General features: G+C 38.5%; 1 protein-coding gene across 1 annotated transcript in view; it reads right to left on the minus strand.

Moving 5' to 3' along the window:
* Positions 1–475: 475 nt before the first annotated feature.
* WDR64 (WD repeat domain 64) overlaps positions 476–16,473 on the minus strand; it is a 140,024-nt gene continuing 124,026 nt past the window's right edge. The window contains exons 27-31 of the mRNA XM_053606402.1: positions 13,361–13,441; positions 12,322–12,435; positions 3,548–3,672; positions 1,078–1,222; positions 476–697 (exon numbers count right to left, since the gene is read on the minus strand). Coding sequence (XP_053462377.1) covers positions 3,589–3,672; positions 12,322–12,435; positions 13,361–13,441 — 279 coding nt within the window. The 3' untranslated portion in view covers positions 476–697; positions 1,078–1,222; positions 3,548–3,588. The remainder of the gene's footprint in view (positions 698–1,077; positions 1,223–3,547; positions 3,673–12,321; positions 12,436–13,360; positions 13,442–16,473) is intronic.

Raw genomic sequence — 16,473 nt, forward strand, 5'->3', positions numbered from 1 at the left:
TTCAAAATGATGTTATCCAATTTCAGAATTTGAAATGACTGGAATTGCAGTCTCCAGTGAAGATCCGCCTGCCTTTGTATCCCCCATGTGCAGTTTTGTGGAGCCCCAGCCCAGTGACAGTGAAATTGTGCTGGAGCTTTAAACAGTGGATTCTTGGCTGGTCAGACAAAGAATTGAAAGACACACCGGTAACTTACACAGAGCCACAAAAATGGAGTAGGATAGATGACTGTCCCTTGTAAAAACAGAGCCAGAGCAAAGCCTGCTTGGTACCCTCATGGGCCATCTGTCCCCATTCCTTCCAGGGAGGCTCTTCAAGCCACCCAGGGAGTGCCCTGGCCAGAGGCCCTCAGTTGACACAACCCTTCTGAGCAGACTGGGCAACCAGGATTAAGTAAAGAGTACACACCACGTTAAAGCATTCAGAGTTTATTGAAAGACATTAAAAAGCTCTATAGTTAAGACAAGGCTCAACAGTAGAGGGGTGGTGGAAACAGCTTACTATCCTGCACTGAAATCTTTACTTCTTATGTATCCAAAGCTACCTTTTTCTAGTGTGGTATTCTTGCTTAATGTGCATAGTACCAGCACTCTACCCTCCTGTGAATCCATTGAAGCTGGTGTTCCTGGGGAGCATCAGGTCTCCTACTCTGGTCCTGGATGGTGCTCCTTGATGACCTTGGTGCAAAATCAACACCTATTGTGAAAAATAGTAATTCCAAAATTAATCTCAGCATCATTCACTCTGTAGGAAAGATGACTTGCCCCACCTTCTCATGACCCCCCTTCTCAGCCTCCATCTTCCTGTAAATAAGTTTACTCCTATGTTAATCTCCTCTGGCCTTATGCTTTGTTTTGTTAATTCCTGTTTGCCTCAGGGCTGCTCCCTGCTTTTCAGAGAGTCCCTCTGAATAACAGACAGGGGCTACATTTCAGAGACCCCCTTCAACAAGAGCTCATCCCTGGAGAAAGCTTTAGCTCTAATCACCACTCCAGCTTCTTAGCCTCTTAATCTTCCTCCAAGAACCAGCACATGCCTCTAGGAGAAAGCTGGCTTCAAAAGTTAGGCTGACCTACCTGAGCCTCAGTCTTCCTCTGGAACGTGGCATCTTCATGCTTTGCTATGTCATTTGCTCTAAGATGTCTTCAAACAGAGGTTTTCTGATTCTAGTTTTCTTCAGAGGGAATGATGACTGGTCCAAATTACCTAGTCTCCTATTACCTGAAACAGAAATCATTGCCCTATATTTCAGTGAACATTCTAGCCTCACCCAAAACATAATGTAATAAAATCTTATTTGTCAGCAAATCATGCCTTTTGAAAATGGCTAACTTAAAGCAGTCAATCATTTGATAGATGAGGGAAAAGACAGTTTTTCTGCATATTCTATGTATCATTAAAAATTATAACTACATAATTATGTATAATGACTGATAAAATCACTTATATTATGTGCAAAGATGCTAAAAATTTTTTTTAATCCTATGAGGGCGAAGAAATTGTTTATTTCTGTTCAAAGAGATTTAAGAGTGAACTTCTTGGGAGGGGAAGGAGGGGGGAGGATGGGCGGAGGGAGGGTAATTCTTGGGATTACACCTGCGGTGCATCTTACAAGGGTACATGTGAAACTTAGTAAATGTAGAATATAAATGTCTTAACACAATAACTAAGAAAATGCCAGGAAGGCTATGTTAACCAGTGTGATGAAAATGTGTCAAACGGTCTATAAAACCAGTATATGGTGCCCCATGATCGCATTAATGTACACAGCTATGATTTAATTAAAAAAAAAAATAGAAAAAAATAAAAAAATAAAAGAGTGAACTTCTCTGTCAAAAAGGGTAGGGGATACTAATTTAGGGGTTTTCATTCCAAATTAAAGAAACTAAAACTTGGCAGATTGGTCCATGTTTTTAGCAAATCTATGCTTAGGGATGAAATGGCCTTTTTATAATTGAGATTGAAAGATGAGAAAGCAAGTCATTTTCATAAACTCCTAGAGGAGGCCTACTTTTATGCCTTTTCTTTTAGTCGTCCGGCCTACTTAGGTGCTGATAAGTGGTTTCTGTTCTGTAACTGTACACTTTTTCTTCCTAGAGTCTTTCTCTCATTTGAGTAAATTATAATATCATTAAACATATTTTTTAAACTCAATAAAACAGAACATTTTTAAAGCTCAATTTTCTCTTGTAATGTTAGTTTCTTGTGTAATTAAAATGCATAAAGAAAAAAGTTAAAGAAAAACAGTAGGAGAAATAATCATGTTCCTACTAGTAACAATGTTAGTACTGTATATGCCTATAAATTAACATAAAAGAAATGTGTAAATATGGAGTTTGTATGAACAAACATTTTTCTTAGTTTTCTAAAGATGTTTCAATTTTAAGAATTATAAAACCCTTCATGGAATGAAAAAGCAGAATCAAAAATTAAAGGACCAAGGCCAGGCCCGGTGGCTCACACCTGCTATCCTAGCACTTCGGGAGGCCGAGATGGGCGGATTGGTTGAGCTTGGGAGTTTGAGACCAGCCTAACCAAGAATGAGACCTGTCTCTAAAAATAGCTGGGTATTGTGGCAGGCACCGATAGTCCCAGTTCCTCAGGCTGCTGAGGCGTGAGAATCACTTGAGCTCAGGAGTTTGAGGTTGCTGTGAGCTGTGATACCACAACACTCTACTCAGGTTGATAGAGTAAGACTGAGTTTTAAAAAAAAAAAAAGTAAAAGTAAATATAAAATAAAAATTAAAGGACCACAATTTTTTCTTACCAAGTTGTCTAGGTGGTTTGGGGGAAAGGAGACCAACCCTTGACATGGGAACTTTTAGTTTATTACTCAGTGCTCAGAATCATGTCTCAAAGAGGCCCAGGTCACTGAATATTCAGGCTTCGATTCTGATACTTTCCTCATGCTTTTCACTTATTTAAAGTTTCATTTATTATTGATCATATTTAGATGCTCTCATCTTTTGCATGTGAAATGAAAAATGGGATCAGTCATTTGGTCAAAATACCAAATCATTAATAAAATACGAACCTCAGAAAGATAAATTTATCTGGAGTTACTTTTAGAGTGAATATAATTTCTGACTTTATCTAAGAAATGCTAGACATTTTCTTCCCAATGACATTCCTCTAAATAAGGAAGAAAAATAGCTAGAGGCCTGACTGGTGGGATTTTCTTTTCAATAATCATTACCTTTGTACACGACACAGCATGACACAGAGTGATTTGCCTCTTATCACATGTGTTCTGATAATAATTCTGGTCATGCATTAAGGTGAACAGCGGCACGAGGTAGAAAGCTAATTATTGACAACATTATTATTTTAGATTTACTTATGCTATTGATTTCATTTATTTCCTTGTATGTCATTTTACGCACAGTAAACTAGAAACATTGCCTAAACTATCAGCTGCTTGCTGCTGCTGCTTGCATGGTATTCAGAGTTGAGGTCACCAGAGCTTCCTAAGCAAGATTTTCCATCAATAGCCTGAGGATACAGAGACGCCTCTAGTGTCTGGCGGACTCTCCCTCTCATACATACCTCGCCGTTTTATGTACGGCAGTCACTTCTGATTTTTCTCTTTATTTGGGCATGGTTGGAAAGAAGGAAGAAGCCAGATTTATTTGTGGGACAAAATTTTTTTTCAAACTTCTCCTCCGTCCTCCCTGTAAAATAAAGGAGTATGCCAGTTGGTAATCGGCATATATGACACACACTATTTTTCAGCAGCAAATTGCATTACTAATTTGTATAGAGATATTAATCCTCCTATAAAAAACAGTATAGTTATTTACTTCACAGTCCTGTGTGCCTCCAAGGGAAAAGTGTTAAAAATAGGAATTGGGACTCCTAAAGGCTGGAGTGCAAGAGCAGAAGCTATAAACTATTTAACTGGGACTCAACTGCATTTCTGGGACTCTGCTGCCTAATCTGAAAAGGTTGGTACAAAACAAAGCAAAGCAAAGAGCAAAGTAAGAATTAGTTAGTAATTAACATTGCATATTACAACATCAGAGTCCAGTGTCCTATAAGATAAAATCAAGTGATGATTACATAAATGAGAAATGGAAGTTTGTTCTGAAATATTTTGTGAAAAAATATGTATAACATTTTAAACTCAATTGGTTTAAAAATTCAGATGAAGAAGTGTCTAATTTTGCCAATAATATTCAGCCAACAGTTATGATACACATCAATTTGATTTTCCAGTCTATTTTGGGGAAGAGGAAAGAGCAAAAAGGGAAGAGAAGATAGAGTTCTAAGAAAAAAAGAAAGACAGTAAGTGAGCCTGGAAGGTCAAAATTCAACCTCATGGGCGGTGCCTGTGGCTCAGTGAGTTGGGCGCTGGCCCCATATACCGAGGGTGGCGGGTTTGAACCCAGCCTCAGCCAAACAGCAACAAAAAATAGCCGGGCATTGCAGTGGGCACCTGTGGTCCCAGCTACTTGGGAGGCTGAGGCAGAATTGCCTAAGCCCAGGAGCTGGAGGTTGCTGTGAGCTGTGACGCCATGGCACTCTACCAAGGGCGATGGGGTGTGACTCTGTCTCTAAAAAAAAACCTCAACCTCACAAAGATCCTTTAGGCCTGGACACTGGTAAGTCATATGACAATTCCTTTCTTCCTGAGACAAGGTAGGAGGCTTAGTTCCGTAGATGAACCTGCTAACCCCAACTGAGGGAAATTTCCAAGCTATATAGAGCTTTCTTTCTTTTATTTTCTACTTTTATTCTTCTACTTCTTTTTAAAACTCATTCTTTATTTTATTAGGCAAATGTTTTTTGAGTATCTCTATGTTCTAGACAATGGAGTTAGAGCAGAGAATAAGAAGCAAGACAAAATTTCTGCCTTCATGGATCTTACATTCTAGTTGAATAGAAACAATGAAAATAAATAATTTTTAAGGAAAAATATGCCATGGATTATGCTCTTAGAAATACAGATACACGGGAGCTGGCGGGTTCGAATCCAGCCCAGGCCTGCCAAACAACAATGACAACTACAACCGAAAAATAGCTGGGTGCTGTGGCAGGCACCTGTAGTCCCAGCTACTTGGGAGGCTGAGGCAAGAGAATTGCTTAAGCCCAAGAGTTGGAGGTTGCTGTGAGCTGTGATACCACAGCACTCTACCCAGGGCGACAGCTTGAGACTCTGTCTCAAAAAATAAATAAATAAATAAATAAAATAAAATTATGGAAATCTCTCTGCCATTAAATTTTTCTTTGGAATAACTATGGAGTATGTTATCAAATTTACTATCTTTCACTTGTCTATTTTTATTTTTTATTTATTTCTTTTTATGTTTTTGAGACTGAGTCTCACTCTACCATCCAGGTGAGAGGGCAGTGGTGCAATCACAGCTCACTGCAACCTCAAACTCCCAGGCTTTAGGGATCCTCCCACCTCAGCCTCCTGGGTATCTGGGACTATAGGCATGCACCACCACACCCAGTTAAATTTTCTATTTGTGGTAGAGATGGGGTCTTGCTATATTGCCCAGGCTGGTCTCCAATTCTGGCCTCAAGCGATCCTTCTGTCTTAGCATCCCAAAGTTCTGGGATTAAAAGTGTGAACCACTGTACCTCACCATTTTTCTGATTGGATATGTGCTCACAATTTTGAAAATGCATTACACTTAACAAACTTTGCTCTTTTCCCACAATTAAACTAAAAAGAAAATATAATCTCACATTCTAATTTATGTTTTGCTGTAGTATGGTTAATATTTTGTATTTTTTTTGTTTAATTCTAAAGAGATTTGCAAACCATTTGGTGAAGTTAAAAGTCAAAACCAGCATTTCTATATTTAAAAATAAGTTAAAAGGGATTAAGATCTCTTTTCTTTGACTCTTTGCTCAGAAGCCATTCTCTCCTCTGTCCTGTGAGCTCCTCTATCTATAAATGGATTCTTGGTGCCTGGAATGGTGCAAGGCATATAATGGCTACTTGAAGGTTCTTCCATGATTATCTCAAAATGTGTTTTATTAAAATGAAATTTTTACATGAAACTATCTGAGGTCATTTTATGCCCACCTCCATGGAAGTGGTCCCAGCTATTTGGGAGGCTGAGGCAGGAGAATCGCCTGGAAGTGTTATTTATTTTTTTTTTTTTTATGAAAATAGGCATTTGATGTTCATTTATCAATTTCATTTCATCCACTATTTTCCCACTTAGGCTGTTCAGGTTCCTAAAATTGCAGACAATCAACATGGTGGTGCTTTAGTCTATTCCAGTTTCCAGATTTTATTGTCATCTTACTAATTGCATAATTTTCTGCAAACTACTTAATTATATCTTGGAAATTAATTTCAACTCTGTGACTCTTAACTATTTTCTTCATTAAACTGGCAGATAATTTTCATTTTTTTTTTATTTGATTCTATTTTATTTTTTGAGACAGGGTCTCACTATGTCACCCTCATTAGAGTGCTATGGTGTCACAGCTCACAGTAACCTCAAACTCCTGGGCTTAAGTGATTCTCTTGCCTCAGCCTCCCCAGTAGCTGGGACTACAGGTGCCCGTCACAATGCCCGGCTATTTTTTTTTTTTTGTTGTTGTTGTTGTTGTTGTAATTGTTGTTTAGCAGGCCCAGGCTGGGTTCGAACCTGCCAGCCTCAGTGCATGTGGCCAGCGCCCTAACCACTAAGATACGTGCGCCGAGCCGACAGATTTAATCATGATTTTGCGTCCCCTTTTCTGTTAGCAAATGGAGACATCTACTCCCTTGGCCTTTCTTGAGCAGTCAACCACCTATCAGAGTGATTAAGGGAAATGAAGCAACTATGTGAACATCAGGTATATTAAAATTTTCTTTGTACTTTGACAAATACTTCATCATTCCTCACGATCTCTGATAAAATTAATTATAGTAGGCTGAACTTCTGATTATTGGAGTGTACATTGGTAATTATGTAGATTAATGACTAATTTTTAATTCCATATTTTGCCTTGCCCCTGCTGCTTAAGACATATTTGAACATCTTCCTTCCTAATGTTTACCTAGAGAATGTAAAGTATATTTAATAATATTAGATGAGGCAAAACCTAAATAAGACTGTAAGCTTGGGGCATAATATACATGAATCCTAAAACCCAGTACAAATGGTGTTTTGATTACTTTTTAGTTTTGCATTATTTATAACCCTGTGTTTTATCTATTATTTAAAACAACAAAAGTAAATCTTATATGTGTGTGTATATAAACATGTGTTTTATACATATATGTATAAAATACATATATATACACTTTTTGGGGGAGGGGGAGAGACAGAGTCTCACTGTTGCCCAGATTAGAGTGCCCTGGTGTCAGCCTGGCTCACAGCAACTTCAAACTCCTGGCTTTAAGTGCTCTACCTGCCTTAGCTTTCCAGGCAGCTCGGACTGTAGGGGCTTATCACAATACCTAACTGATTTTTTCAATTTTTTCTATTTTGAGTGGAGACAGGTCTCACTCTTGCTCGGGCTGATCTCAAACTTCTGAGCTCAGGGGATCTTTCTGCTTCCACTTCCCAGAGTGCTGGGATTATAGGTATGAGCTGCCAGGCCTGGCCTATTTTTATAGGAAACTCTTCTATTGCCAGAAATCATTACTTGGATAATTTGGCAGAGGTGATGGATAATAGGAATCATTCATATTTTCATTAAATGCAGAGGCTAACAAAATTATGGCAAAGGTGTCTATATGAATTCAATAAAGCAGCTTTTAAAAATTGCTGTTCTTATTGTCATTGTGTTTGTTATCTGTTATTGATTGAATTAGGCACAGACAACATGAACCACCTCCTTTTGGTTTTTAATCTGACTTTATAGAAAGGACACTTATAAAAATTACCATGTGTTAGATCTTTCTTTTTCTCTTTTTTTGGAGACAGAGTCTTACTTTGTCATCCTCGGTAGAGTGCCATGGTGTCATAGCTCACAGCAACCTCAAACTCTTGGGCCCAAGTGATTCTCCTGCCTCAGCCTCCCAAGTAGCTAGGACTAAAGGCGCCTGCCACAACGTCCAGCTATTTTTTGGTTGCAGTTGTCATTGTTGTTTAGCAGGCCCGGGTCTGGCTCGAACCTGCCACCCTCAGTGTATGTGGTCAGCACCCTACTCACTGAGCTACGAGCACCACCTAGATCTTTCTCTTAATGTTAGATCTATTTTAATGATAAATGGCCATGGGTTAAGTTAGGCCGTTGCCAGCTTCTAAAACTAGTACAAAATAGTGAGAGAATTTACATTGTGTGGGCTTTTATGGTTTAAAAGGATGAGTGTGGAATTTGGAGTCAAAGTAGATTTCAGCTTATCACTTAATTCGTACATGACGTCTGGCACATGGCCTTGTTTAAGTTTTCATTTTTCCCCAACTCTAGGATAGGTCTACCATTTTCTTTGTACTTATTAGGAAAAGGAATGATTCAAAGGAATCATTTCTGAAAACAGTTAGTAGCTATATATTATTAATAGTTATCCATGGAACATTCTCCAAAATTGATCATATCCTGGGACACAAAACAAATATCAACAGAATCAGAAGAATTGAAATTTTACCTTGTATCTTTTCAGACCATAAGGCACTAAAGGTGGAACTCAACTCTAACAAAAATGCTCAAGCCCACCCAAAGGCATGGAAATTAAACAATCTTCTGTTGAATAACAGATGGGTGAAGGAAGAAATAAAACAGGAAATCATTAACTTCCTTGAGCATAACAACAATGAAGACACAAGCTACCAAAACCTGTGGGATACTGCAAAAGCAGTTTTGAGAGGAAAATTCATCGCTTTAGATGCCTACATTCGAAAAACAGAAAGAGAGCACATCAACAATCTCACAAGAGATCTTATGGAATTGGAAAAAGAAGAACAATCTAAGCCTAAACTCAGTAGAAGAAAAGAAATATCCAAAATCAAATCAGAGATCAATGAAATTGAAAACAAAAGAATCATTCAGAAAATTAATGAAACAAGGAGTTGGTTTTTTGAAAAAATAAATAAAATAGATAAACCATTAGCCAGACTAACTAGAAATAGAAAAGTAAAATCTCTAATAACCTCAATCAGAAACGATAAAGGGGAAATAACAACTGATCCCACAGAGATACAAGAGATCATCTCTGAATACTACCAGAAACTCTATGCCCAGAAATTTGACAATGTGAAGGAAATGGATCAATATTTGGAATCACACCCTCTCCCTAGACTTAGCCAGGAAGAAATAGACCTCCTGAACAGACCAATTTCAAGCACTGAGATCAAAGAAACAATAAAAAAGCTTCCAACTAAAAAATGCCCTGGTCCAGATGGCTTCACTCCAGAATTCTATCAAACCTTCAAGGAAGAGCTTATTCCTGTACTGCAGAAATTATTCCAAAAAACTGAGGAAGAAGGAATCTTCCCCAACACATTCTATGAAGCAAACATCACCCTGATACCAAAACCAGGAAAAGACCCAAACAAAAAGGAGAATTTCAGACCAATCTCACTCATGAACATAGACGCAAAAATTCTCAACAAAATCCTCGCCAACAGACTACAGCTTATCATCAAAAAAGTCATTCATCATGATCAAGTAGGCTTCATCCCAGGGATGCAAGGCTGGTTTAACATACGCAAGTCTATAAACGTTATCCACCATATTAACAGAGGCAAAAATAAAGATCACATGATCCTCTCAATAGATGCAGAAAAAGCATTTGATAAAATCCAGCATCCTTTTCTAATTAGAACACTGAAGAGTATAGGCATAGGTGGCACATTTCTAAAACTGATTGAAGCTATCTATGACAAACCCACAGCCAATATTTTACTGAATGGAGTAAAACTGAAAGCTTTTCCTCTTAGAACTGGAACCAGACAAGGTTGTCCTCTGTCACCTTTACTATTCAACGTAGTGCTGGAAGTTCTAGCCAATACAATTAGGCAAGACAAGGAAATAAAGGGAATCCAAATGGGAGCAGAGGAGGTCAAACTCTCCCTCTTTGCTGACGACATGATCTTATACTTAGAGAACCCCAAAGACTCAACCACAAGACTCCTAGAAGTCATCAAAAAATACAGTAATGTTTCAGGATATAAAATCAATGTCCACAAGTCAGTAGCTTTTGTATTCACCAATAACAGTCAAGATGAGAAGCTAATTAAGGACACAACTCCCTTCACCATAGTTTCAAAGAAAATGAAATACCTAGGAATATACCTAACGAAGGAGGTGAAGGACCTCTATAAAGAAAACTATGAAATCCTCAGAAAGGAAATAGCAGAGGATATTAACAAATGGAAGAACATACCATGCTCATGGATGGGAAGAATCAACATTGTTAAAATGTCTATACTTCCCAAAGCTATCTACCTATTCAATGCCATTCCTATCAAAGTATCTACATCGTACTTTCAAGATTTGGAAAAAATGATTCTGCGTTTTGTATGGAACCGGAAAAAACCCCGTATAGCTAAGGCAGTTCTTAGTAACAAAAATAAAGCTGGGGGCGTCAGCATACCAGATTTTAGTCTGTACTACAAAGCCATAGTGGTCAAGACAGCATGGTACTGGCACAAAAACAGAGACATAGACACTTGGAATCGAATTGAACACCAAGAAATGAAACTAACATCTTACAACCACCTAATCTTTGATAAACCAAACAAGAACTTACCTTGGGGGAAAGACTCCCTATTCAATAAATGGTGTTGGGAGAACTGGATGTCTACATGTAAAAGACTGAAACTGGACCCACACCTTTCCCCACTCACAAAAATTGATTCAAGATGGATAAAGGACTTAAATTTAAGGCATGAAACAATAAAAATCCTCAAAGAAAGCATAGGAAAAACACTGGAAGATATTGGCCTGGGGGAAGACTTCATGAAGAAGACTGCCATGGCAATTGCAACAACATCAAAAATAAACAAATGGGACTTCATTAAACTGAAAAGCTTCTGTACAGCTAAGGACACAATAACCAAAGCAAAGAGACAACCTACACAATGGGAAAGGATATTTGCATATTTTCAATCAGACAAAAGCTTGATAACCAGGATCTATAGAGAACTCAAATTAATCCACATGAAAAAAGCCAACAATCCCTTATATCAATGGGCAAGAGACATGAATAGAACTTTCTCTAAAGATGACAGACGAATGGCTAACAAACATATGAAAAAATGTTCATCATCTCTATATATTAGAGAAATGCAAATCAAAACAACCCTCAGATATCATCTAACCCCAGTGAGAATGGCCCACATCACAAAATCTCAAAACTGCAGATGCTGGCGTGGATGTGGAGAGAAGGGAACACTTTTACACTGCTGGTGGGACTGCAAACTAGTACAACCTTTCTGGAAGGAAGTATGGAGAAACCTCAAAGCACTCAACCTAGACCTCCCATTCGATCCTGCAATCCCATTACTGGGCATCTACCCAGAAGGAAAAAAATCCTTTTATCATAAGGACACTTGTACTAGACTGTTTATGGCAGCTCAATTTACCATTGCCAAAATGTGGAAACAGCCTAAATGCCCACCAACCCAGGAATGGATTAACAAGCTGTGGTATATGTATACCATGGAATACTATTCAGCTATTAAAAAAAATGGAGACTTTACATCCTTCGTATTAACCTGGATGGAAGTGGAAGACATTATTCTTAGTAAAGCATCACAAGAATGGAGAAGCATGAATCCTATGTACTCAATCTTGATATGAGGACAATTAATGACAATTAAGTTTATGGGGGGGGAAGCAGAAAGAGGGATGGAGGGAGGAGGGTGGGGCCTTAGTGTGTGTCACACTTTATGGGGGCAAGACATGATTGCAAGAGGGACTTTACCTAACAATTGCAATCAGTGTAACTGGCTTATTGTACCCTCAATGAATCCCCAACAATAAAAAAAAAAAAAAAAAAAAAAAAAAAAATAGTTATTCCTATTAAGATATAAGAAAAAAAACTGCTGGTGAGCGAGAAACTTTTTGTTGTCATGTTTTCATCATGGAGATCCAGTAAGGTTAAGAAGAAAGGGTGGTTCCACAGCCCTCAGCTGTGTTGCATAAAAATGCCTCTTTTCTAGAACCACTCAGTGAATTTCAGTGGTAAAGCTCTAGGAAATTTTCATTAGCCCAGGCTCACTGGTTCTGTCTGTCCAGAAAATTTATGGTTTTCATTTTACTGAACCAAAGCCTACACATCTGGAATCTTCATATAAAGAGTATGAACTAAAATAATTTTAGTTAATAATTTGTTTCTGGGACCAAAGAAATAATTTAAAACCAAACATAAAGGGGAGGCACTGTGGAATCAGAATTCAGTGGTGAAATTGGGGCTCACTTACTCTTTCATGTTGAATGTGACCTCCCTTCTTCTTTCCTGTGATGCCATCTACAGATTCCCTTTGTGCCTCTGCGCCAATGAGTGGAAGGAATTTGAGAGTAGTGGGGCTTGCCACCTGGAAGCCATAGATAACATAGTCAGACAGACTTGATGTGGTTATTTCTGTAATGTGAATCTAGGCGTGGAGGGTGAGGACTGAGAAGGCCCACTTTCTTCTTGTGTAATTGTGTGTAGGCCCGCACAATTACCCACTATTAATTCCTGAGAGTTCACCGTTAGCATCATCAGTTATCTTATGAATCTGATACCTGATACAATAAACATGTTCTCAGCAAAGATAAGTAACATTTAAGATAAAAATTAAGATTAAGTTGAAGTATTTGTTCTTTGATTAATTAATTGAGTTAATTAGTCCTTTAGCAGAAGTTACTTGGGGTGGAGACTTAAAGGGTGTGTTAAAATTTGGAGGGAAACGAGATAGATGGAGGGGCCACACAGGCATGATCACAGAGGTAATGGAGAGACAAGTGGTTCTTAAGCCATGGCAAGTAATTTGGCTGGAGTATATGGGGAGTATTTGGCATGGCTGCAGTATATGGAGAGTATTTGGCGTGGCTGGAGTACATGGAGAGTATTTGGCATGGCTGCAGTATATGGCGAGTATTTGGCGTGGCTGTGGTATATGGGGAGTATTTGGCATGGCTGGAGTATATGGAGAGTATATGGAGAGTATGGTGGAAAATGAGGCTAGATCATTTGTATGCCACAGAAAGACATCTGGATTTTACCCTATAGGTGATGAAGAGCTGCAAGGTGAAGTTCAAAATAGCTACCATGTGGGGTGGCAGGGACAAGTGACCCAGGCCATCAACATCCAGAGCCCTAGACTTCTTAGGGATTGGACACAACGATACATTCATGGAAGCACAGACTGCCTTGGTTATGTGATTTCTCCAACCTCGCTTGACGGCCCAGGGTCAGAAATGAGAAGGCAGATTCCCTGTTGCTTTGTTACCAATCTAGTCCTAACTCCAACTCACCCTGTAGATAGGCAGAGAACCAAAGACAATCCCTGCCTCTCTGTTTTCAGTCATAAAACCTTCCAAGGCATGTCTTCGAATCTGCAAAAGAAAGGAATGAATATCTAATGAAAAGGGCACATTCCAACAGTGGCAAAATACCCGGATTCAAATCCTGATTCTGTCACTTACTAGCTACATGACTTTTGTCCATAGACTAGTTCCAAGGATCATATTCATATTCATATATAAAACTAAAGTGCTGCACAAATGTAAGATTTGGTATTATCGCATTATCATCACTGATAACAATATATCAAAAAGTAATTAGTCACATGCCATGAGTTGGCAGAAAAAGAAATTAACAGAAAATAAACGAAAAGATAAATGTAACTGAGAACTGGGCAAAACAAGATGACTGGTGACAATTAGATAATCCTAAGGGGAAGGCATTTTAATTCAACTTTAGCATTGAACTTTACCAACCAGCTAAAGTAAGAAGAGGTCAAGGCTTGAAATATTTAGAGCATTCAATTAATTTAAGGGTTCTAAAAACCTTTCTACAGACTTTCTCAAATTTATTCAATGTTTCATTTAAGTTACTTCTTAGAAACATGATTTCTTACCTTTCTCACCACTTTAGAATAGAATATTAAAAGTGAATACTGATCTTTATTTCTAGGTTGTACAATTGATTTAACACTATTCAACAAAATTGAGTATCTGTTACATTTGTGCAGATATTTTTGGTGATAAAGTTGCTTATGATTTAGTGGTGGAGGAGGGAAGTAAAGGTAAGTATGCAAATAATTCTAATTTAATGTAGAAGCTGTTAATGCAACATGTTATGAGACATAAAGCAGGGAGTGATCAGGGCTTTTGAAGAAAGCAAAACCAACATTTATTAAGGAGTAGAGCGCTGGCTCCATATGCCAGAGGTGGTGGGTTCAAATCCAGCCCTGGCCAAAAACGGCAAAAAAAAAAAAAAAAGAATCTCAAATGGGGGGCAGTGCCTGTGGCTCAAAGGAGTAGGGCGCTGGCCCCATATACCAGAGGTAGTGGGTTCAAACCCGGCCCCGGCTAAAAAAAAGAAAAAAAAAAATCTCAAATGGGCCGGCTGCTATGGCTCATGCTTGTAATCTTAGCACTCTGGGAGGCTGAGGCAGATGGATTGCTTGAGCTCAGGAGTTTGAGACCAGCCTGAGCAACAGCGAGACCCTGTATCTACTCAAAATAGAAATTAGCCAGGTATTGTGGCAGGTGCCTGCAGTCCCAGCTACTCGAGAGTCTGAGACAGGAGGATTGTTTGAGCCCAAGAATTTGAAGTTGCTATGAGCTATGATGCTACAGGACCCTAGCCAGGGTGACAGAGGGAGACTCTGTCTCAAAAAAAAAAAAAAAAGAAAGAAAAAGAGGAATCCTGAATGTATCTGGTGTACATTTTCTCATTTAATCCTCACAACAACTCTTCAAAGGATGTTGAGATGAGGAAAGAAATAAAATAAAATATCCAAAGTTAAACCTCAGTTTGCTCGAGACACCATGTTCTTTCCCTTCTTATCACGGTGTCTTGCCGGGTGGGGGGAAGCTGAGTTCCATTTGGACAGAAAAGTAGGGTTTTTGAAAATTGTTTCATTTGGAAAATGTTAAATATTAAATAGTCATTAAACATGAAGTAGATTCTGTAAAAGAATAAAGACGCACTGAACTTTCAGCAACATTCATGGATCCCTCAACTTTGAACTTGTCAGCGTGCCGTTCCTGGTCTCTCCTGCTCATCTGACCTTAGACATTAATAAAATCCTGAATTTTGTGCTTTTAATTCTCTTGATTGTGTTTATATAATTTTACCTTATAATGTTCTTGCCAAACCAATATTTTTTTAGCTTTGCCTGTGCTTGACTTTTACATAAATGAAATTATGTGTAATATGCTTGTAAAACTTTTCTCATTCAATAGCATGTTTCAAAATTCATTCGAATGGGTATCATTCTAGTTCACTTATTCTTATTGCTCTCCAATATTCCAATTTGTCAAAAAGCTGTAATTTATCTGCCACGGCAGTCTACGTGCTCATCAACTCTTACAAACACTACTGCTCTGAGCATTCCCGTACCTGTCTCCTAAGCATGTTTGACAGTTTCCCCAGAGCATGTAATTAATACTATATGTCTATTTTCAATTTTATTAGATAATGCCACATTGCTTTCCAAAGTGGCTCTAATTTATGCTACTCCTGAGCAGATAAGTGTTCTGATTGTGCCAGAAAACACCCACTCTTGATAGCATGAGACTTTTCTCTATTTGTCATCTGGTTTCAGTGAGGGGATAATCACTCCCTTGTTGTTAACTTGACTGGTTTTTCTCCATTGGCTTTTAGGGGTTCTTTACACATTTCATGTGCTAATCTTTTGTCGGTTGTGTGTGTTACGTAGGTAGGGTGGATTTGGACAGATGAAGAGAGATTGTGGGTGTGGCAAAGATATTCCAGGTAAACAAAACTGCAGGGGCAGAAGACTGTGAGGATTGCTTGTGCTGGAAACCATCAGTCTGATGTGCAGAGTGTGCAGTAACCATAGGTTAGTGATGGGCGATATGTTTATAAAAGTTAACTTTGTGGAATATCTTGAGGAAACCAATTTTAATTAATTAATTCCATTCTCTAGATGAGTTAAAAATAGAAACAGAATGAACAGCAGCACACTTTTATCTTCACTGAAGAAAAATGTGTCTGTGAAAGGTAAAATAATCGTTATGAATGATACCCATGCCCTATTCTCCTCATCCCCAATCTGTGTATATATTGCTTTACTTGGCAAAAGGGACTCTGTAGGTGTGATTTATGGTGAAATCCTTGAGATGGGGAGATTATTCTGGATTATCTGTAGGCCCAGTCTGAGCATGTGAATCTTTAAAAGCAGAGAACGTTTTCTCCTGGGTTAGAGGGACCTGTGTCCACATGGTCAGGGAGAGGCAACATTTTTGCTTTGAAGATGAAGGAAGGGGACCCCAGACTAAGGAACACAGGGTTTTCTCCTAGAGCCTCTAGCAAGAGACTCAGCTGTGTTGTCACTTCAACTTTAGCTCGCTGAGACCCATGTTGAACTTCTGACCTGCAGAATTGTAAGATAATT

This window comes from Nycticebus coucang, chromosome 10 (assembly GCF_027406575.1).
Source record: "Nycticebus coucang isolate mNycCou1 chromosome 10, mNycCou1.pri, whole genome shotgun sequence".
NCBI classification, from domain to species: Eukaryota; Metazoa; Chordata; class Mammalia; order Primates; family Lorisidae; genus Nycticebus; species Nycticebus coucang.